Source organism: Lampetra fluviatilis, chromosome 16 (assembly GCF_964198595.1).
Source record: "Lampetra fluviatilis chromosome 16, kcLamFluv1.1, whole genome shotgun sequence".
NCBI classification, from domain to species: Eukaryota; Metazoa; Chordata; class Hyperoartia; order Petromyzontiformes; family Petromyzontidae; genus Lampetra; species Lampetra fluviatilis.
The window spans coordinates 8,627,316-8,651,114 of NC_136290.1; the positions used below are offsets into that span (position 1 = coordinate 8,627,316).

Here is a 23,799-nt window from a genome sequence, read left to right on the forward strand (position 1 = left end):
TGTTAGAATGTTGCTCTCTATGCCCACCCCACTACCAATGATTTCAAGGATTATTGAAATGCATGGTCTCGATTTAACTGTGCTGAAGGTAGCGGCCTCTAGTGGCTGGAAGGGTCACATGGAGCCTTCACGTTGAACTTGAACAAATCGGGACGGCAATTCTCATGCGCACGATTCGGTGCACCTATCACGAAGCTAAAAAGTTATGAATCTCCGCGTCGTCACAGCCATATTCAATGCGTAGTGTGTCAAACGTTTGACCAGCATGCGTACGCAGATACACGTATTCTAAGAATAAAACAAGGAAAACATTTGCAGACTCAATTTTAAATCTGTGACCTCACACTGCTATTTAAAATCATGGCTTACATCACGCATAGCTCAGAATTAACAAACAAAAACACGCACCGAAAAAAGAAGTCGGATGCGAGTTTCTCACTGTGACATTTCACATTCCAGAGTAGATTTTTTTTTTTTAAGGTCAAATTTACGAGAAAAATAGCCGCTGTAAGCTACAACCACTGGCCAACAGAAACACACATAACCACAAACGATGTACCAAACATCTTGACATTTTCCGAGAGGCAAATAGCATCTTGTTTAGTTTAGTTGTTAAAACGTTGGCATGCTTACATGTCGAATGATCTCTCACACTATAGATGAACATTTGATATATTCAGTGTGATACTGGGTGAAAGGACTAGGCTGAAAAACTAAACAACTAAAAACGATGAAGGAATTCAAGTTTCTTGCATTCACGACAATGTTGTGAATCGCAGCTTGAAATGCGAGAGTCCTTTTTGATGCTTTGCTTATAGAGCTCCATTAAAATGCATAGAATTACAGTACACCTATCGCTTCGTATTATTATGAACATCACCCTTCTTTCAATATACTACCATGGTTACTGTTCACGTGAATTTCACTCGTTGATTTCTCCACCGATGACGATGACTCGGGAGCTAAGAGAGTGAACGTTGCACGTCCCATCCACATCAGTCGTCCACCACACTGCGAATCACTCTACGCGTCTCTTCCTGCTTCTCCTCCTCCTCCTCTAGCACTGGCAGACTTTGGAATTCCCTCCCGTTATCTTCCCCATCCCACCACCCCACCAAAGTTTTATAACCTTTCTTTCGATTTAAAGCTTTCTTGACTGCAGGGATTCATCTTCTTGGTTCTTTCGGTAAAGTCACGTAGAAGGGAATTAATAAAATAATAAAAATAAAACATTATAAAATAATTCTAACGACGTTTCGGCTACAACGCAAGCAGCCGTCCTTAGGTGAAGAACAGGTCTGTCGGAAAGACAAGTGTCATTCAAGAAGAACACCTGAGGATGGATGCTTGCATTGTGGCCGAAACGTCGTGAGAATTATTTTATTATGTTTTATTTTTATTATTTCCCTTCTATGTGACTTTACCGAAAGAACCAAGAAGATTTTATAACCTTTCTTCAATTCAAGAAATGCGTGTATTATCTATTGTACCTTCAATAGTGTTATATGTTGCTACTTGCTCCTCAATGGGTGACAAAATTAATTGGTTCACTGATGACATATATTTGTAAGTATTTAGCATAACACTGAAAACAATGTCGAGTCTTACCCTGATCCTGGTCTACGAGTGAAATAAATCAACCTCCAGACCTTTCTTGTTTTGGGCTCAAAATGTAAAATAATGTTTTTTTGGCCTTTATCATTATATTCGATTACATTTGTATCATATTTCAGCTTTCCAGCCATTCTAGAACATGATTGGAATGTATATCAGTCACTTAGTCACTATAATCTATATACATTAGACATTTTAGTGCCATTTTTCAAATCAAGATCTCTAAAAGTATTATTGAGGCCGAGTATTACGGCAGTGGTTTGCAAAGAGCGTTATGAATCAGCCTGGGTTCAATTCCCAACTACAGCGAGCATCAGCGATGAGTGATATGACCACGGTACAGAGAAGTATGATCAAACAACCTCCGTGACCCAAACTTTGTCCGGAGGCCTTCATCCAGCAGTAGATTGACGAAGGGCTAATATTCATGCTACTCTATTATTAATATTCCATCATCAGCATTATTATCATTATTACGGCATCAACGTTTTGGAACAACCTTGTTTCCTCCCTTAACCATGACGTCTTCTATCAAAAATATATCCTTAAGCAGAAGATTATTAAATCCTTTATATTAAGTTCACTTGCTTGCTTGCTTGCGCGCTTACGACCGTGCAAATCTTTCGGTCGTTTTTTAACCCACTTCCCGTGATCCAATTGAGCTGACATTTTGCACACAGACTCGTTGTGCGTGAAAATTTATTTTCGTGAAAATTTTTTTCCAAAATTTTCCACTTTTGAGGAAAACAAAAAATTTCATATTTAATTTAAAATACCAATGTGATCAAAATGAAACTCTTACTCAAGAAAAACAGAAATGAATAATAAAATAAAACCGATGCCACGCATATAAAGGATTTAAAGTGAAAAACTTTATTTTTACGGGTTAATTTTTTGTCATATACGGCCACAATTACCAACGTGATTTATAGCTATGAACCTTACCAATGTATCGCTTATTGAAATGTAACGTGCAATGTAATCGCGAGACTGTATTGTCTTGGTGTGTGGTCTGGGATTGTTGTTGTTATGCTGCCTACCCCAAATTTGCAATTGGTATTGCCAAACAGGCAGAAATGTATATTTGTGTGCTTTGTTTCCTTATATTTTTCGTGACTTGCCTGCCTTTTCTCTATCTTGCTCTTTTATAGTTTTTTGTTGCGTTGTTTCTTGCCGTAGCTTTCTGATCCGCCCCCACTGGACATCTGTGAAAAAAAGCTTCCGAGCTCATCGGATTCCTCCAGTCTAAATAAAGATTCAGATTCTGATACTTCTATTGTTATCAAGGCAGAAGTTACAAGCACTGAGTAATATGCCTAATGTTAGGTTTGAAGGCACTGCGGTCGGTACAATGGGGCACAACAGTGGTGAAATGTTAACTACCTCGCCTGGTTTACAGGAGATCGTGGGTTTGATCCCGAACCTGACGCCTGCTGTATATTTGGAGTTTGCATGCTCTCCGGGTCCTCTAGATTTTTCCTCCACATGTAAAAATGTGTTTAGAGCATTTGGCTGCTATACATGTCCACGTGATAAGCCACTTCATTGAGCTATCATTTGTCACCAAGTCGCTTCTGAAAAAAGCTACATAGCTCAGTGGACCTTACCTGGTAAGATAAAATAGTTTAGTTCTCGTTTACAATGTGGAATTAAACGCATCTTGCTTACATCCGCACCTTCGATTGGCACGGTTGACTTTACGTACGGTGCGAAAGACGTTCGACACGCACACACACATTCACACGTACGTACTTCATATCCAAACTGCAACTCGTCGGGCGTGAGCATGATGATGTCGTCGTCGATGGCGAGCACGGCCTCCGTCTCGATCTCCTCGTAGGGAAAGAAGCGGTTGCTCAGCTTGTTTTCCGTTGTCTGCACCACCTTGAGAGGCACCGTGATGCGAGGCCACAAGGGTTCTGCGGAGGTGCGCAGGGCCAACACGGGAAGGCAGACATCGGCGGTGAGTCACACGGAACCACCACCAGCAAAACCGTGACGACTGTCAGTTCTTCAGAACTGCTTTTTGTGTTTAGTTTGTTGTCCTTCCCCTGCACCTCCGATCAGCCAGATTGGCTACGTATGGTGCAAAAGAAGTTCAACATGCATGCATACGCACAGGATCAGCACCACCACGACTATCAGCACTAGCACCATAATCAACACCAAGCATGACGACTGTCAGCATCACCACTAATACCATCACCATGACGACTGTCCGTGTCACCACAAATACCATCACTACTTTTGGCACTATCGCCACCACTTTCGCCAACATCAAAACTTTTGTCATCACCAACATTATCACTCGTGTACATCATTCTCCCCGTTCAATAGTTTATCGTGTTGTTCGAGTAACAGTTAATTATTTCAAACCTATACAAACAAGCTATACTCTTTCAAAAAGGTAGCAAAACGTCACATTAAAAAACAATGTCCTTAGAGCCTCTTGTAAATGCGAATTGACAGGACACCAAATGAAATCCCATCTGAGCAACGGCACGTTACTAATGCACCTAGACCAAGGTTCAAAGAAATGCCGAAGCTGGGCACTGTTACCGTTAAGCGTTCTACCGTTGAGCCTACCCTGTTGCCGTCATCGCAAATTAAATCAGTAAGACAGGCACTATTTCATGCATGTCGATGGAACTCCGCACCCTTACCTAAATCACTGCTGCCCTCCCTCCCCCTACCCTCCGCCTTCTAAAGGAAAACTTCCTCCCCGACGCGAGGTCAAAGGTCAGCAGGGATGGAGGCTGCCATTAACCCTGCTCTTTTCTGCCATTCTTTGCGATCTTTTTTCCCCCGGTTACTCCCGAATCGCGCCCGCAGACGTCCGCGTGAGTGTGCGTCTATGCTTAGAGCCCGATGGAATCATGTGATTATGAACTGGGCTTTGCTGCTAACTTTGTGAAAAACGCACACACAAAAAGCAGATGTAGCTGTATGTGGACCCGTTATGGATAGATAACTGTATTTGTTTGTACCGTTAGGCTTATTACTCGCTTTCCAACGGATCGTCTCAGATAAGAAACATTCAGTCTTCCCAAGTGTCACTCCTTTTAAACTGTAATGTGCAGTTGAAGATACTTTCCTCCATGTTTCTTTGTTATAAACAGACAATGTGTGTTGAACTAAAACAGTTATGGCTGTGCTGGCAAACATAACAGTAAATTAGTACAATTACTTCAAGACAAGTGTCATTACCAAAGGCTCTGTTGAAAATACTTATATTGTTTTATGAACATGTTTTGGCAGACTAACAGCTGATATTAACTCACATTTGATATCTTATGATATAACATCGCAGTTTATCCAGCAAGGCCTCAGTGGGACTCAAATAAAACAATTCAGGAGGATCTTGGTTGAAATATTTGGCTCATTCCTTAGGATTTTTTTTCGGGTGGAAAAGCAGAATTTATGCCATGAAGCCACACAAGGGGGTAACATTAAAACGCCACAAAGACAAGTTGAATTCTAACTCTACTGCCTCCAACAGGCACCAATTCATTGCTCTGCAGGTGGGGTCCTCCTAAACATGACAACACCATCCCAGGGTGATCCACCAAGCTAGAATCCAAGTCACGAGACTTCAGATGTGCATCGCCATCAGCATTCCAGGTCACTAAACTGAAGATTCAACCCCACTTCTGCAGCCGGGATATACAATTATTTAAGTGTCCGATGGCTCTACCGATTTATATTACGCCACAAACCGGATAACACGAATATAGATGGGATACAAAAAAAAGGACCAATGTTCCCACTTGTGACACTGGGCAGGAGGTAATGGGTGGGGGAGGAGGGGGCTTGACATCATCGGCATCATGAGCCATATCACGTTGGCCATAGCTTGTAGCTTGTATGGGCTGCCACTATTTTCAAAGGCCCCCCCCCCACCCCCCGAGTAATCGACCACAAAAATATTGGTGGATTAGAATTTTGCGTCGATTAAACGACTTAATTTGTTACTTTTCCCAACTGCATAGCTGTCAACCCATATGGTTTACCCGTATTCTTGTACAGGAAAATTTAGTTTTCAGGTTCATACGGCGTACAGCCGTTCCAATACGGGCAAAAACTTTCGTCTATTTGCTTGTGTTTCTCCCTTGTCATGGGACTTTGTAGGATGAACGTTGAGATTTATAAGTGGCACGGGGGTGACCAATATGGTCTGAATTGCTCTATAATAAGATAGGCACTGATAAGGGGTTGGCAGGTATGCAACTGGCCCGTCTTACTGGCCCTTCGTTATGCAATATGAAGAAGGGCAATATGCCATTATAAGTTTTCCTATCAAGGTAGTGTTCATGCCAAATTACCGTCTCCCCAAATGTGTTGTTTACTCATGCCAGCTCTATGCGCGTGTTGTTGACAGGCATATAGAATGTGTTCCCCGTGCTCTTAAAAGTTGAGTTTAAAACTTAATAACAGAACAAGCGCTACAATCACGGTCAAGTGGTCCATCATTCGCTTGAGTAACATCATTGCAACCTTGTACTAAAACATGTCAGGCCATAGGAATTGCAGGACAAAAATATGCTTACAGTCCTTGCTCATTCCACTGCTGGATAAGGGCCTCCCCCACATCGTGTGGCCATGAGGGTTAATTTTTTACCATACTTCACCATGCTGGCCAGTGCGGGTTGGTGAACAGTGGGCACAGAATCGAATATAAGAATAGGTTTTAACCTTTCTGGCAATAAGGTTTCAGTTTGGTGTTTTAACATCTTAACACCTGTTTCATTGCCAGAGAGGGTAAAACCTATTCTTATGTTTTGATACTGCCAAGGGAGGCCCAGAATCATTTGCGCTATCATCGTCAACTGATGTTAGCCGTGAATGGGATCAAACTCGGGTCACTGGGTTTAGACATTACGAGAATCCCATCTGATCAACAACATTTTAAACTCATGTTGGACAGCCTCGGCCATACAACCTTGATATTTCGGTGTTGCATTATCCTTGAAAAAACTCCACATTGGCCTTGGCGGAGCACTTCCTACCGTCGTCGTCACACCGACACCAGGCACTGCGGGAACCCGCCGCGTTGTACCTGCGGGCGGGCTCTTGTTCTGGTTGTTCCAGACGACGAGCACCTTGGAGAGGCTGGGCGTCTTGGCGATCTCGGTGATGACGCGGAAGAGGCTCTCGACGCGGTCGTACGTGAGCACTACCGCCGTGAAGCCCTGGCTCCGTGGCGGGATGAGTGGCAGGAAGAGCGGGTTGTTCACACCGCTCCACCTCTGCGAACAAAACGAGTCAGAATCATCAGACGATTTATTCAGACTGGAGGAATCCGATGAGCTATGAAGCTCTTCTTCACCCACATGTCCAGTAGGGGCGGGTCAGCACGTTACAACAATAAACAATACAAAAAGCGATAGCAGCACAAAGTATAGGAAAGGTAAAACAAGTCACTTTGAAATATACAAATAAAACTAAACTATCTTGATCTTACTTGATTTGAAGCTTTCGTGACTGCAGGAATTACTCTTTGGTTCTTTTTTGGTTCTTTATCTTACCAGATCAAGCCCACGAAGATATTAACTTATTTTTAAGAGACCTGGCCACGAATGATAGCTCAACAAATACTCCAATCCCTCCAATGGCTCCGAATCTGATCCCGGATCTATTTGAACAATCTAACTCACCTTCTTCAAGATTTGAAATAAACTTTCCCCTGCCTACCTCTCCTCCACTCTTATCTCACTTCCCTCCACACTCCATTTCAGTCTCCCCTCTTGTAACAGTCTATACTCATCTCTACCCACTCTCCGCACCAACAACAAAGGATTTCTTCCCAAGTCCCCAGTCAGTCTTCTCTTGGAGGAAGATCACTAACTTTCTCAGAAGATCATTCATTTTCCTCTGTTGCCCCCAAAGCCTTAAAACTCCCATTTCTTCCATGCTGTTGGCTCCCTGTCCAAAACCAGTCTCAAGACTTAACTTTTTTTCCTCTGCCTATGCCCGACTGCCTCCCTCTAGAAATAAATACCGTTTGTGCACAGCGTCTTGCGATGGAGGTCAGTTTGACGCGATAAAAAAAAACCCAAGCTGTAATCGCAAACGTAGCGCTCTATAGCTTCGTAGCGCTAAAGAGCGTGCCGCCACGCCGGATGTGTAGCGGCGCACATCCCTGCCGCGTGCGTCGCACACGTGTACACGTGTGTACATGCCGAATCTTTCCCCTACAGAGCGATCGTGCTCGCTGCTGTGCATTACAGCGACCTTTGCCGTGCATTACAGCGACCTTTGCCACTTCGTACGCTCAGAGTTTTTGGCTGCTGCTGCTGCTGTAAATGTCCACGTGAAAAGCCACTTCTTTAAGCTATCATTTGTGGCCAGGTTGTTTCTGAAAAAAAGCTATATAGCTCAGTGGGCCCTAATTGGTAGAATAAAAGTTGTTTAGTAAAAGTTTAGAATTTCATAGCTCATTGGATTCTACAGGATAAATAGATACTCTGATTCTGAAGAAAAAAATATTATCCACACTCTTAACTTCTGCTATATGCACCTATATTGAACTTATTTCGTACCGTACGCAGCCAACCGCGCTAATCGGAGGTGCAGGGATATCTGGTTATCTCTGTAAAAAGACATGATAATAGGGTGACTATATTTTGTGATTCAACGACTCTCTATCAAAAAGACAGAAACTTGTAATGGACGGTAAACAAAATTTGAGAAACACACAAAATTAATTAAATGAGCATTCATCTAAGGTCACGCTGACATTGAAGTCTCATATTTATCTGCTCGCTGCTGTGTATTACAGCAACTGCAACTCACAAGGGACAGCGTGAACATTCGCCATTTCATACATTCAAAGTATTTGGCTGCTACAAATTTCCACGTGACAAGCCACTTCGTTCACCTATCATTTGTGGCTTCTGAAAAAGGGTTACATGGTTCAGCGTGCCTTACCTGGTGAAAAAAAATAACATTGCTTAGTTTAGTAGTTTATTTGCGCTGGATACATCTATTTCATGCGACCACTTTGCTTGCGATGGAGCGGCGAGTAGCAGGGAATGTCGCGGCTAGCCCCGCATGCAGTTTTAACAGCAAACGTGAGCTGCACCAATCGAACGTACCGCTGTGAATGTTGTTACATTCTAAAAGAGGTGAGTTCCGCTGGTGAATAATTAATTAAATCGGCTTAGAGAAATAAAATACAAATGGCAAGTTAGGTGTATAGATGTTTGCACAAGTAAAAACATATATATTTTTTAAAATATGTATTATTCTGTGTGTGGCTTTAAAATAAGCTTACATTTTAAAAAAACCCATGCAGAATAAGTATTTCAGTGGAGCCGAGTGTGAGTGAGCTCACTATTAACACGTTTTCAAGAAATAGAGAGACAACCTTCTCATGAATCGCATGTAATGTACATGTACCGTATGAGCGTGCGTGTGCTGATATAATATCATTCTTTGCAACCCTTTGTCAATCCACAGCTGGACAAATGCCTCCCTCTCACACCTCGGTGGTCACAAGGATTGTTTGAGAATACTTCACTACGCAGGTCAATGAAGGTTGCTGAAGCAGGGGAGGATAGTACTTGCAACTTCATCTTTGATTATCATGTTTTTTCTAATGTGGTCCTCTGTCAATCAACTGCAGGATGAAGGCCTTGACATACTGTGTTGGTCATGGGGGTCATTTGGCCATACTTCACCATGCTGGTCAATTCAAGTTGATGAAGGGGTTCAGATACGGTTCGCCATTGACATAAGCCAAGGCCGGAAATTGAACTCGGTTCGTCTGGTTCACGGTGCAGTGCACGCTAACTACTGCGCCACTGCTCCACCCCTGCATGCACGTGTGTGTGTATATATATACAATGCACACAATAGCACACGTAATTGCGCGTGTGATTACAGCAGTTTCTCTCCCCTTGAGAGACGATCTATCAAAATAAAACATTCTTTGGTGCTCGCCGGGGGAGCAAATGGGGAAAGATCAATGGGTGCTAAATCACCATGGAGACACTTCCGGTTCAAGCGTGCTTTAAGCTAACCAGGTGACCTTGTGCTTCATTGCCCGGCAAACTGGCCTTTGATTAAAACCATTTGGCCTCCCGTGGAACTTTTGTCGCCGTGATCTGCAAAGCGCCAAGGCACAAATATTTATGACCGCGCTGCGGAGCTATAATGCGACACTTTGATCCGTTTATTTATTTATTTACTTACCAAAGCGCAAAAACATATACGAGTCGGACTCACGACGACACACAATAGAGATGTGCAACGTTCAAATTACGAAGCGGAGGAGATGGGGCAAACAACATTCATAAACGTGTATATAATAATCAAGACGGAAATATGTTCTAAGACGGATTTTTTCCCCCCTCATTTGGACACAACGCAGTGAAATAAAAAACACAACTCGTCTTGAAATCGCGCATTGGCCACGTAAGAGAACATACTTCTTATCTCTGCAACATTCTTCCGCCATGCATAGTGGTCATCACGCTCGTTGAAACGAAATGCTTGCAAGTTGTACTCACTACACGCATTGTACGAGCACCAGATGCGACGCCGCTTACATGGCTTGGCGCGGAAGAGCATTCAAGAAAATCGCAACACTGAAACTTAAATAGCATAGCAGGCTACGCTTAACAATTACGGATATCCGAGTGTATTTAGAAATGCCATAATTCATTTCAATATCAGGCATATACACACAGAACTAATGCGTATTTTTTATAATAATGAAAAATTAACCAAGGAAACTTGAAAGAGTGGTTGTTTTTACGGCAGCTTATAAACCGGAATATTTTTGCACACCCAATATTACGCGATGACGTAAGAAAATGTTTCCAAATTAAATAACCTTGTACACATTAATCAACAGCCGTATTGCTTACTTGCACCCGCTTGGGAAATCATGCTTGCATTTTAATATTTAGCAGTTCGTTATACGGCCTATACAAATTTTATTCTAGATTTAAAAAAATTCCCAACGCAAGCACATCCAACTAATGCACTTCCTTTCGCCCAAGTGTATGTGGTCACATTTATGGGGGCGGAGGGGAAACTTCTAGATTACATTTGAATAAAACATATGCCAGACAGTTAGAAGCCCTGTCCTAACCCGACCAAGTGCAGTATTGATGTTTTGCAAGTGTGAAAGATCTCCATAAAAAACAGAAATTTTAAAAAAACGGCTCATCTCTTCTGTTCCACTTTCAAGCCACAGGCATGACATCCTCCCCAAGTCATAGCAGAAGACGTCAGCTCCAACCCCAGCGATCCTAACTACCCAACTCTTCTTTGTGCGCGCACGCATGCACCCCCCCCCCCCCACAAACTCAGCTCACTCACTCTCTCGGTATTTTTTTGTATTTTGAGCAAGTGGGCTCCCGTCCATAAATAACGGTCGGCGTCAATGTGGTTTTGATTAGCAGCGAGAGAACCCAAGGCAACAAAATGCTCCACGAGTCTATGAAGTGATGAACGCAATTCATGTTTGGGGAGAACACTGTTATCCTAAGGGCTTTCAGAGAGGTATAAAGCGCAAAGCAGTGAATAATGGGCAGGAAAGATCAGTTTACAAATTCAAAAATAAGCCGTGGCCCGATGGAAATGAGCAAAGAGGTCCTGCTGAGGACTGGGATAACTGGGTTGGGGGTATTGGACTTGGAAATTCAAAACAATGGTCTCTGGCACAGGCATGCAGAGGTGAGAGTACGTGTTGTTTCTTTGTACTTTTAGGATTCGAGCATTCAATCTCCGTGCGTAAGTAGAAAGTTCATAAGCACATTGCCACGAAAGGCCTTTAGAAAAATTGTATATGCTTCGCAAAATCCAACTTTTGATACTGGCTATATCGGGAATGAACATCACAGCGCAAGCATCATACAGGTGCCTTGGTTTGGCTGCGAGCCAAAGGTACACAGATTAAAACCTAGGAATGCCAGCGGTTGCCAAGTATGGCTCTGTGTGTCAACGCATATATTTCCGTGTGCATGTATGTATACCTAAGATGTGCAGTGTGTACACAAACCCACATTCCTGTTTAAGTAGAAAATATAAACGTGAAACAAAAACACAAATGAATGTGTAATAATATCTGCCATCGTGCATTGTATAATATATCTGCCACTGCGATGTCATGAAAGTTTTCATGTCAACATCACGTGTGCCAAGCTAGCGACAGACGGAAGTTATTAATCCAGATGTGTATGAACCACAGAGAACCACAGCACATAGTTATCGCTTGTTTAGACACATGCATATGGCCACGGGATTGTAAAGTCAAACACACCTCATTACAGCCCTGCCCTCAACTACGTTTCCAGAGTTGATTTATGACTACAGGGCATCGGAGACTGCTTGAATACGCATGTGATCCATACATTGTTTAAATATAGCCCCTTAGCTGGGAAGGGGAAACACAGGCACAGAGACCACAGACTAAGGTATGTGGCATTCAAACGTGGTCTGCTCATGCTCATAATAATAGTGATAATGTGGGGCTCTTTATCAATCAACTGCTGGAATGAAGGCCTCCCTGCACCATGTTGATCGTGGGAGTTTGTCTGACCATACTTCACCACTTTGGTCATTGCAGGCTGGTGAAGGGCGAGGAAGCCGGTCAAACCCATGCCAGGAATCGAACTCAGGTCGCGAATGCTCATACGAGGAACTAAATCTCACCAGCACAGTAACGTAACGATTCAGTCATTTTTGAGGCCGCTCTAATGTTGTCAAAAGCGAAGGTCACTCTTCAAGTGAGTCTATACACTGCAGTCAGTGGCGTTACTGCCACCAAAAACTATTTCAATAATATTTCATTTCATATGAACACAAATTGGACCCTTGGCAGAAATGAAACTCTAATAAGGGGATCTGGCATTCATGAAGTAATCTCTGCTGGGAGTGACAAGAGCTAATCTCATACAATTGGAGGTCCAAGTAGAGCCAATGACCGAGTGTGGCTCGTGCATTCAAGTTAAAGTTCAGTGTGTGTTCGCGTATTTATATATCCTTCGGTCATAAATCATGAATTGCAAGTACCATAGTTTCAAGTTTAAATATTATTGTCAGTGGTGCAACAATTCACGCATCCACTGGTGGAGCCAGTGGGGGGGTGGGGTGGCACGTGCCCCCCAAATGATCCGATCGAAATCCCTAATTTCGATCGGATCATTGGAGTTTATTAGTAATAAATAGGCATTTTGCGACCGCCACTGCCACTGTGTAGCATATTATTACGTGCCAGGGACTCTATGAGATAATAGGACAATAGTTTGAGTCCATAATTGGCAATAAGTAACGGCAAAGCAGTTATAAGTGACTCACAGAATTGCGAGCAGTTGCGTATACAGGACACGACTTCCCCGAAGGCATTCACCTTCAGCGAGCGCGATGCCGATCACACAACGCGGTTCGAATTCGACCCTCGATCGATGGCTGCGCCATCGACGCACACGCGTCAAATAAAAAGCAAGGGACAAGTCCTTACTTACTAACAACTCCTCTATCATTTTTCATTGCTGGAAGGGTTGCCCCCCCCCACCTGAAAATCGTGGCTCCGCCATTGCACGCATCCATAGCACCTTAGCATTAATCGTCCTTTAAAATAACACCGAAATAAGTCCAAAGTGGGAATTTCTGCCAAATTTGCACTTGGTGCCGAAAGTGGCAGACCAGATTTGATTTAAGTTTGACTACAACACAAATTGGATTAATATAAGCATCCAAAATGTGACGGCATCTCAATACGCTGCGCAGAATCATCGGGGATTGTTAAGTTTGCAGATGAGGCGGCGAGAAACATCCACAATAAATACAACACAGTGCCAATCGAGGACACGAAAACATAAATAACAGTCGATCATGATGGCGCTTGGCGTTTGCCCGGGGTCGGCAATCCACGCGTCGTGACTTACCATCTCGGGCGGATCATTCCACTCCTCATAGGAGCGGGCTGCGTAAGGGTAAACCCGGTCGTTGATGATCTGCAGGGTGCTCAGGACGATGACCTTGACTGAGCTGAAGTACATCTCCCAGTAGAATTTCACCTGTTTGATAAAAAAACATTGCAGCATCACATGAGCCGGAGTAGTTGGATTCAGATGCAACAACAAAAGGGGCATTAGTAGTCTAAGGAGATAAACTGAAATACAATACAACTCTCATAACCTATAGCTTTAATATTTACGTATTTTACATCACGTGGAATTAATTAGTGTTGTCATCACATCTACGCCTCTATTTAAGGAACAAAACAGGTGGAGGACTTCTCCACTAATCTGGCTGTCGCCTGATAAAGCTAGTTGTAATTACTGGCGAAACGTTGTACTCAGATTGTAAATGTTGTGGCTTGGCTCTCCAACACACCGGCGTGCTGTACTAGTGACGAATTGGCACGTTCTGTTTACGTGACAACCCTTACTAGTTGGCTGTGTCGGGTGGTGGTGGGTTTAACGACACATTTACATATGTACGCGATCTAACCCTAAAAACCTGTATGGATAAAAAAATGTCTGCTCCTAAACAATGTATTTTCTAATGTGTAAAATGTACACTGTAATTTATGATTATCAGAGGCGTAATATTTTAAGCCCCTGCAATCCATTCTTCCTCTTCTTTCAAATGGCTGATGTCGATGCAAAGGAACAACTACAATTTCACATTCAGGTGGTCAAGCCAGACAACCGTGTCAGGAGTGTATCGCTGTGGTGACATCTCCTTCGTATTTGTGGATCGGGCATTGCGCCGTTATATGTTGTACGGTCTGATCTGGATGACCAGTCGCACACTGGAGAAGTTTTAATTTTCCATTTGTGCATCAGGTATCCACATATGCCATGGTTTGCGTGGACGCGGTTTAGTGTCGACCATGAGCTTAGAGGAAGATCAAACCCATGGATCTTCTGTGTTGGGTCTTTCACCCTTAATTGTGACAATTCAATAGATTGCATTGAATTAATTGTCACAATTAAGGGTGTTCATTCAAGATTGTTTATTTTTGTGGTGAATATAGCAGCCCCTAGTTGCTGGAGGGGGTCACATGAACAAATTATGTTAGATGGATAAAAACGAATAGACTTACAAGATTCAATCAATGCTTAATAATTGACCAAACTTGATTAAGTGATGCATGGCGCACAGCTAATTATTATACATTCTTTGTTTCTGTTGCCTCTTGACAAAATAACCCGGAATAGATGCCATCTTATCAGATCTCAAAAGCTAAGTGGGATTTTGGAACCTGGAAATTGCTTAGATTGCAGCCACCAAGCATCACAGGTGTTTTCGGCTGCTGCTGTGTGGCTACGTCGTGAGCAGCAGAGGTCAGTGAAACACAATCCTTTGCTGTACCAAACTTTTACCAACTTGCACTGACCAGCGTGCTGAAGTACGGTTAAAGAACCACCATCCGCACGGTGCAGGGAGGCCCTCATCCAGCAGTAGATTTACAAGAGGGCTGTACATGTACCGATGTTTCTGAAGGTATGCTATCACTCCAATTCTCATGATTTGGTCTGATGCGATGCAATATGCATTCAATAGCCAGACATGAAATGAATATTTTGCAATGGCTTGGTGCCATTCTTAATGACCCCAACAAAGGTTTGTGATTCATGCTTAATGATCCAATAATGAATCATGAGCAGGTCCCAACCACAACGCACAGATTTAACACCACATGTCCATGCAAACACAAGTTATTACTTCCTCCCATGGTCAATTCAGCAATGTCTGCTCTCAGTTCCCTTGACGGGATTTCATAGTTTCGGTTAATTCTCCTTACATGCCTACATGCAACAAAAACATGTTTTTCTTACCAATTTCACTGCATATACCAAACATGGTTGATTAGCATACCAAATAAAGTTGATTAAGCTTAAAGTCTATTGAAGTTAAATGGAACAAAGTTACCGTTACCATTTCGTAAACTTTGCTATCAAGCCAGATTTTAATACACCTCAATAAATATCGTAAAAATAATATATATGTGTTTTCTTTCGTGGGGGTTGAATAATCCCTCACGAAGTTGTCAGATATGGGTCCCAGCTGCTCATGGATGGGTATTTACGCATTCGTTTCGGTGCTGAGTCAGAGATCAGCTTCTGCTGTACAGATGTTGCCTCCTCCACCGCCGCCGCCCAACCCCACGGCACAGCGGCGAGTGGCGCTGCCAACGCGACAGCCTCTCCAATAAAAGCGCGCGGCTGGCAAGGGGAGAGGCTACGGGGCCCAAGAGAGACGGAGAGGGTTAATGACGGGGAGAGAGAAACGGGGAGATGGGAGAGAAACGCGGATTAGGAAGGGAGTGAGGGAGACAAGGAAGGTAAGAAATGGGGACTGAGAGAGCGGGAGAGAGAGACCGAGAATGGAAAAACGAAGGGGGAGACGGGAAGCGAGGGAAAGTCACATGAAGAGACGGAGAGAGTGAGAGAAACGGAGAGAGGGTGATAAGAAGCAGGGAGAATGAGGCAAAGGAATGGGGAAAGAGAGAGAGAGGGGATGGGGGAGGAAAACAGGGAGCCACAGAGGCAGTCGGGGGGGCGGAGAGTGTAATTGAGAGGGAGTGAACGAGAGACAGACAGGGAGGGAGAAGGTGTATGGGAGAGGGTGGATAAGAGCTTGAGGAAGAGCGTGCGACGACGAGAGTGAGAGACAAGGCAGCCTGACGGTGACGGGAAGAGAAAAAAGGAAGAGCATAATAGACACGAGGATATACGCATGAGAGCAAGAATGAGCGGGTGATTTAGAGTGAGAGGGCAAGTGAGAGTGAGTAAGTGGGAGGGTGAGATTGAGAGAGGGAGGGGAGAAGAGTCCTGCACGGCCTCTGGAGCCTAAAAACCACGTCAAGCTGAGCAGGCCAGACCCTGCCGCACAGATCCCTGGAGAAGAGGCTGGCCCCCTTTGATCTCAGAGACAATGTCCGGGGGTTTGATGGATGATATGGGTTGTACAAAAGCCCTGCCTTGCTGCGATGGTCTGCATGGGCCCAACTTATCAGTCAGCAACGGCCGAACAGACTCAAAGCACACACCCCCTGCCTGATCGCCAGGCCAACAGCAGTCTGCAGAACATTTTTCAAATTTTTTTCCCTTTTGTTGGAACATAAAACGGGCCCTTAACACGTTATGACAGAGGTCCATTTTATTGTTTGCGCTCGCTCTCCAACCATATGGGTGTTTCAGAGGATGGTGTCATCTTGATAAAGTCCTTACCAGTCTGGTTAACTCTTTGAGTGATCCACCCTCCTATATACCAGGTGAGAATCAGCACTTTTTCAATGAATTTTTCATAAAAATCAAAAAAATGTTTTTTTCAAAATGGGAAAAACTAAAATGTTCACTGCAATGGCCACCAAATCCTGTGCGTGCAGTTGACAGATTTCTCCAGTTTATTCAAGAAGCCTGCTCCTGTTCAAAACTACACTTGTCTGCCATTAATATCGTTATTCTGTTTTCATTGTTGCATCACATGAACCACATGCGATTTATCTGATTAATTATTCACAGGAAACTGACAAGCCAATCAGATGAAAGCCGCTTCGTCTTGATGCTCATGAGTGCAACTGAACCTCCCTCGCCGCCCCCGTTGCATCTGGCATGAGTGGCGCGCGAGTGTAAACGTGCTGATTAGTTTAAACATAACCAGGCGTGATGACAACTGGTGTGAACAGTGCCAGCCTCAAGACTGCAAAGCGCCCTCACAGAGTGAACACTGAAATGGAACCCCGACAATCCCCCCCCCCAGCGCACACGCCGTCCGCGCACACTCAAAGCGCGCTGTCCGTGACACGGCAGCCGGGCTTAACAAGCCACCTGGCCACTCCCTGCTCCTGAATCTCTTCTTTTTTTTGTTAGCTTCAGCATGCGTCGGTTACCACGAATGGGAGAATGAGCGATTTGCCGAGGGCTCCAATGGCCGCTTTGTGGAAGGTTGCTTCGTCTGGGCCCTTATGACACAGGGCCCTGACCCGTGGCCACGGCGTCAGTCATAAAGCGGGGCCACGAGCTGCCGAAACATGCCCCACTTAAAAGGGTTTTCCTAACTGCTTGACCTCTCTCGTTATATATAGACCGCGGGCTTAGGACAACGCATTTACCCGCCGCCGGACCCGTTACGCAGAAAAAGTGATGGCTTCTTTCTTAAAGGCAGGGTGACGTGAACACAAACCGTGATTAATGTCAGGGCTGAAAGGGGTCAATCAATTATTTCTTGAATATTTAAATGGGTTCACAAGAAGCTTTGCAGGCATTGGCTCGGAGAAGAAACCAATAGAAAAAGAGGCCTTTTTGCAGACGGCAAATGTTTCCACTCTTAGTCTCAGAGTAACTTTGTGGAGTATTATTTCATGTCCTGCTTTGTTTGAATGAGTGCTGAACTTCTTTCGAAACATACGTAGCCAACCGCGCTAATCGCAGGTGAAAGTATTTAGCTTTGCAAGATTTATTTGTGACAAATGTCTTCCTTTTTAAAGTCTTACCGCTCCAAAAGTATGAAACTAAGCATTAACACACATTCTGGTTGATGAATTTACTTTAGCAATCGTTAGGTTATTTTAACATTTAAAACATGTGGGTTTTGAAAATAGCGGTACGAACATTATCACTCAAATGCACAATCTCAATGACACACTTGGTCAGCTGCATGAGAATTGTTCCAGAGGAACTGCCACAAATGCACTCTCTCACTTGTCTTTGCATGTCCACAATCTGCTTGTGGGGAATGGTCTTCAGGATGTTGTACATTTCAGGGATTTTCTCCTCAGGTAGCACCACCGATGCTCTGAAAACGGACAAATGAAAATCAAGTTTAACACGTAGGCTTTCGCGACCGACATTATCCATAATAGAGGGTTTTGGGTTAGATCGCGTGAATATAAACGTGTCATTAAACCTCGCCAACACCACCAGACAAAGCCAATTAGTAAGGTTTGTCACGTAAGCAAAACGTGGCAATTCGTTACTAGTTCGGCCGTATTAGTAACGAATTGGAAAATATTACTAATTGGCTGTGTTGAGGGTTTAACGACATCTATATTCACGCAACCCAACCCAAAAACCTCTTATGGAAAATTTAAAGCAATACATGCATGTACAATAACACAACGTTGTGGTGTGATTCGTAACTTTGATCCTTACCTGTGTAGCGATAGTTCAATGTTAATGCGCCGTTTTATTGAGAGAGCTGTGTGGTGTTACCTTGATGTAGTCTGAGACTATTTTAATGGTGTTGTTGCTGCCTTGCCCAAACTTGATGAATCGGACTTACACAATTTATATATTATTTATTTATATTGAGTCACTTAAATTTTGATTTAAAGCTTTCGTGACTGCAGGGATTCATCTTCTTGGTTCTTTCGGGAAAGTCACATAGAAGGGAAATAATAAAAAAAATAATAAAAAACGTAATAAAATACAATTCTCACGACGTTTCGGCCACAACGCAAGACAGAGGACGCTGCTTGCGTTATGGCCGAAACGTCGTGAGAATTGTATTTTATTATGTTTATTTTTATTATTTTATTATTTCCCTTCTACGTGACTTTACCGAAAGAACCAAGAAGATTGAGTCACTTGCTTACCTCTTTCTCTATGTTGCACTCCTGTCATAATGTAATTGTATTGTTTGTTAGTTTAACACGTAAGAGGCTTTCGCGACCAATATTATTCATAATAAACGTTGTCTAACCCAAAAACTCTTATTATGAATGTAGTTTGTTGTTGTAACTTGCTGACCCGCCCATATTGGATATGTTAAAAAAAGCTTCATAGCTCATCGGATTCCTCCTGCAGTCTTAAATAAAAAAAATTCTGACGACCAAAATGACAGCAACACATTGCCGTGGCGAGTTCAGTCCCGTCGTTGGTCACGGAAGACGAGCGCGCATTGTCAACAAAAGATCTTACGAAAATAAGCATCACAATTAAGTGATTGGGGGTTCTTTACTTCAAATTTCAACGCAATACGAATTCATTGTCGCGTCAAAAAGGTATAAAATTGCGTGTCAATATATTTGCAGTAATTCGTGGACTTCAAATTGCTAGAAAGGCATGCTTTCTCAAAAGAACGACTGAAACATGTTGAAGAAGGGTGCTTAAAAATTACCCAGCCACTGCCCCCTACTGCCTTGATGCCAGTACCAACCAAGTGTGCTTCTCACTGCTCGCATTTTGAATGTGAAGTACCCGTAAGCACCCTTAAATCTGAAAATAAGGTACAGCAAAACCTTGGATTGCGAGTAACTTGGTCTGCGAGTGTTTTGCAAGACGAGCAAATTTTTAAAATAAATATTAATTTGATAAACGAGCGAGGTCTTGCAATACGAGTAGTACGTGTACACGCTTTGTCTGCCGAGCGTCACGTGATCACAGCTGATACACGAGTGCTTTGATATACGAGTGCTTTGATATACGAGTGCTTTGGATTACAAACACGTTTCCAGAACGAATTATGCTCGCAATACAAGGTTTTACTGTATTGTGAAATATATTTGCTACGTAAGTAATACAGTGGTACGTGTGATGCGCTATAAACCCGGCGACCCAAGTTTGACTCCTGGCCATGGCTAACATCAGGGGCAAGTGGTATACAAACCGTTTCTGTCCTGCCCCCCTATCCACCCCCAACGTTCACCAAGCCACAATTACCAGTGTGGTAAGAGTATGGTAACAAAAACCCTCCTGCTATGGTGAGGCTTTCAAATGGTTGGATTCAGAATAGTGGGGTTTGCTTTATGTATCTGTATAAAGCCTTCGCAGCCTTGACTGTCCATCGTTGGCACTGTAAAATGGCGAAGAATAAACTTTTTTTATTTACACATAAATGTCACATTTTAACTGAATAACCTACAAAGGAGCTTTGCTTTTTACCTTTTTACCAAATAAGGACATTTGTTCAAATGGAAGCCTTCTGAAAACTTAGTATATTTCAGCTTCACCAATGAAGATGCTGGCTTATAATTCCAATATTCAAATCTGCAAATATTAGTCTGCATTGTTGCTCACCACCCAGGCACGTTTATTGATAAGTTACTCTCAATATTCAGTTGGTACCTTCACCCATTCCAAGACATCTGGCCACTGTGGAGTAGCAGGACAAAACTAGTCTCTTGCGCTCCCTTTAAACGGAGGCCCTCCTACTAGATAGTTGCAGGGGGTGCACCTTTAATTTCACCACATTTTAACTCTACATCAAACCACTAGCACTGCCTGGATGAAGAATGTATGCACGTAGATATATCCAGCAATTTGTTTCGCTTTTAGGGGCATGGATGTATTCATTTATAAATTTCACTCTAACTCAGCTTTTAAAATGTACATCTCTCTAAAAGTCTCAGAATCGGAACACTGGGCTAGAATTGCATCTAGAAATGCACTCGATATTTAGTTGGTACCTTCACCCATTCCAAGACATTTGGCCACTGTGGAGTAGCAGGACAAAAGGAGTCTCTTGCAAGACTCTCTTGCGTTCCCTTTAAACGGAGGCCCTCCTACCAGATAGTTGCAGGGGGTGCACCTTTACTTTGACCACATTTTAACTCTACATCAAACCACTAGCACTGCCTGGATGAAGCATGTACGCACGTAGATATATCCAGCAATGTGTTTCGCTTTTAGGGGCATGAATGCAAATGCTTTTATTCTCCAAGCAGTGCACATACAACAAAGTAACGCTGAAAGTGGGGGGGGGGGGGGAAACGCAAAAACACTGCAAGCATCGAGGGTGGTCAAAAGGAAGCGCCATAGTACTGCTGCTTTCAATTGGACATGCGGCACTTTTCTATGCACAGCAAACCGCCTTGACGCAGGCAGAATAACCGCTCATTTGGTGTTCCCAACTCTTGACAATAAGCGGGTGCCATCGCAATACGGCGTGTTGTCACTTAGCAGACCAACTAGCGAGGCCCTGTCTATGCACCACATGTGGCAGACGTGCAAAATTGTATTCATTAATACATTTCACTCTAACCCAGCTTTTAAAATGTACGTCTCTCTAAAAGTCTCAGAATCGGAACACTGGGCTAGAATTGCATTTAGAATTGCACTCTCGGATAACACTACAACAAAGCAATGGAGCAAAGACAGTGTAATAAACTAAAAAATGAAAATAAAACTATTTTTATTCTACCAAGTCAGGCCAACTGAGCTGTATAGCTCTTTTTCAAAAGTGCCCTGGCCGCAAATGATAGCACAACGAAGAGGCTCATCACGTGGAAATTTATAGCAGACAAATACTCTTAACGCATGTTTCTAAATGTAGAGGGATAAACGGCAGGACTCGGAGAAAAATCCACACGACCACAGGGAGAACATGCAAACTTCAAATATACAGCTGTCATGTTCGGGATCGAACCCGGGACCTCCTGTATACCAGGCAAGGTAGTTAACATCTCCTAGCCACCGACATGAGCAGAAAACAAGATGGTGAACTGCAAATTTTGCAGACAGGAGGCCATACAAATGAGAGGCACCCTAAAACGACATCAGTTTTGCTTTGAAGCATTTATTTAAACTTTGCCTATCTGCTGTCCTCTAACTAATGACACAAGATTGTGACAAGTGGAAACAATGGGTTGGCCAATGCGTCAGTAACAAGGGAAGGACCACATATCCTGTACTTTTATCCAGTGCCCAGTTGCTCAAATGAGAACATTCAACTATCCGTCACAGATGGAAAGGCACAACACAAGCACAACAAAGACACTCCCTGTAGCCCGCACAGGTTGTTAAGAAAGGTGCTGTTAACAGGCACCTATTCAGGACGGCATGGAGTGGGTGTGGACAGCACCATACCGACGGCCTTCGCCTCCCCAGTGCTAGCTAGTATTTACACCCCACATCAGGCACGACATAAAAAAGCAGAGCCGACCTAGGAGTGGCACAATATCGGTCCTGTTATTACTCAACATTGATGAAAGCCGTGGCCAGAAATGAAACTCAGAAAACAAGTTTCATGGGACGTTGCGCTGGGTTATTACACAGCACACAAACACAACACTTCCTCTGCCCATTGGGAAGATTGGCGCTGCGCCCTCGGTCGATACGCGTCTCACCTCTTCCAGTCGAGCACATCAGAGAAGGGCAGCACATAGGAGTCGGCGAAGATCACGGGAATGCAGCCGGCCTGCATGGCGTCGCTAAGCGCCGACTGGCCCAGCCGAGCCCTGCGCAGCACCACGCAGAACGTAGCCTCCTGTAGGACAAAAACAACACGTCTTTTCCACTGTACAAACCGAGCCACGCCAGGGTCATGCTAGGTCAGCCCGGCATGGTGTGGAAGGCGCTATGTTGTTTGTCCGCTGCAGAAGTTGAGCCGTGCTGCGGAGCGATGCATACAGATGGCGCGGTGATAGCGTGTTTGCACAGGAAATGTAATAACACTACATATACAGGATTTGGCCAGTAACCGAACATGCTTTGTGTCGAGCAGGATTCAGGTATCTTGAGAGGCCAGCATAACTAGATTTTGGTTTTGTTTGTTTTTCTTCCCCCCCCCCACCTCCAATTAGCACGGTTGGCTATGTACGGTGCAAAAAAAGTTAAATATACATGCATACATACTGGCCCATGCGACCCCTCTACCGCCATTTCCTAAGTGACAAGATTATTCAAGTCCTGTTTCATGGTCCATTTGAGCCACAGTTCCGACCTTCAGCGCAGGCACTGACATGCCCACCCTGGAGGCCTTCTGCGAGGAACCAAGGCGACATGGTGGACACCACAGCAAAGGTGGGTGGGAGGGGGGGTCCCCAACCCCTTTCTGCTGCGTAAATCACGGAAGCTGCGCCAGTTGGAGATGCACGCGTGTTGAACTTCTTTCGCACCGTACGAAACAACAACTCTCTTGACTGCCAACTCAGAAACGTAACTCTGAAGGAAATAGCAGTGGAGGGGTCAAGGTGGGCAAGGTTCCTCTCGACCCCTCCCCCCTTGCGGGAAGAAGGGAGCCGGGGAGGCCCCCCGAACGTAGGTAATATTGAAATATGAAGTTTAAGTTTCCGGGTGTCCGGCACAGAGCTGGAGTTAATCTGTACCTTACCCAGAAACGTATCGGTGGCAACTATATAAATAATTATGGTTTGGTTCCGGCTCGACATGGAATGAAGCCATTGGAAAACCACCTGTGTACTGTGATGCTCTGCACAGATTTTCCAGTGGAAGATGGGTAAAAAAAATCCTCATTTAGGCTCATACAGGGGCACGTGAT

The 23,799-nt window shown here is 43.8% G+C and overlaps 1 protein-coding gene across 1 annotated transcript in view; it reads right to left on the bottom strand.

Annotated features, from left to right (window-relative positions):
* EXT2 (exostosin glycosyltransferase 2) overlaps window positions 1-23,799 on the bottom strand; it is a 74,964-nt gene that overhangs the window by 20,301 nt on the left and 30,864 nt on the right. The window contains exons 7-11 of the mRNA XM_078863620.1: window positions 22,646-22,785; window positions 18,282-18,375; window positions 13,512-13,643; window positions 6,671-6,860; window positions 3,367-3,533 (exon numbers count right to left, since the gene is read on the bottom strand). Of these exons, the coding sequence (XP_078719746.1) occupies window positions 3,367-3,533; window positions 6,671-6,860; window positions 13,512-13,643; window positions 18,282-18,375; window positions 22,646-22,785 (723 nt within the window). The remainder of the gene's footprint in view (window positions 1-3,366; window positions 3,534-6,670; window positions 6,861-13,511; window positions 13,644-18,281; window positions 18,376-22,645; window positions 22,786-23,799) is intronic.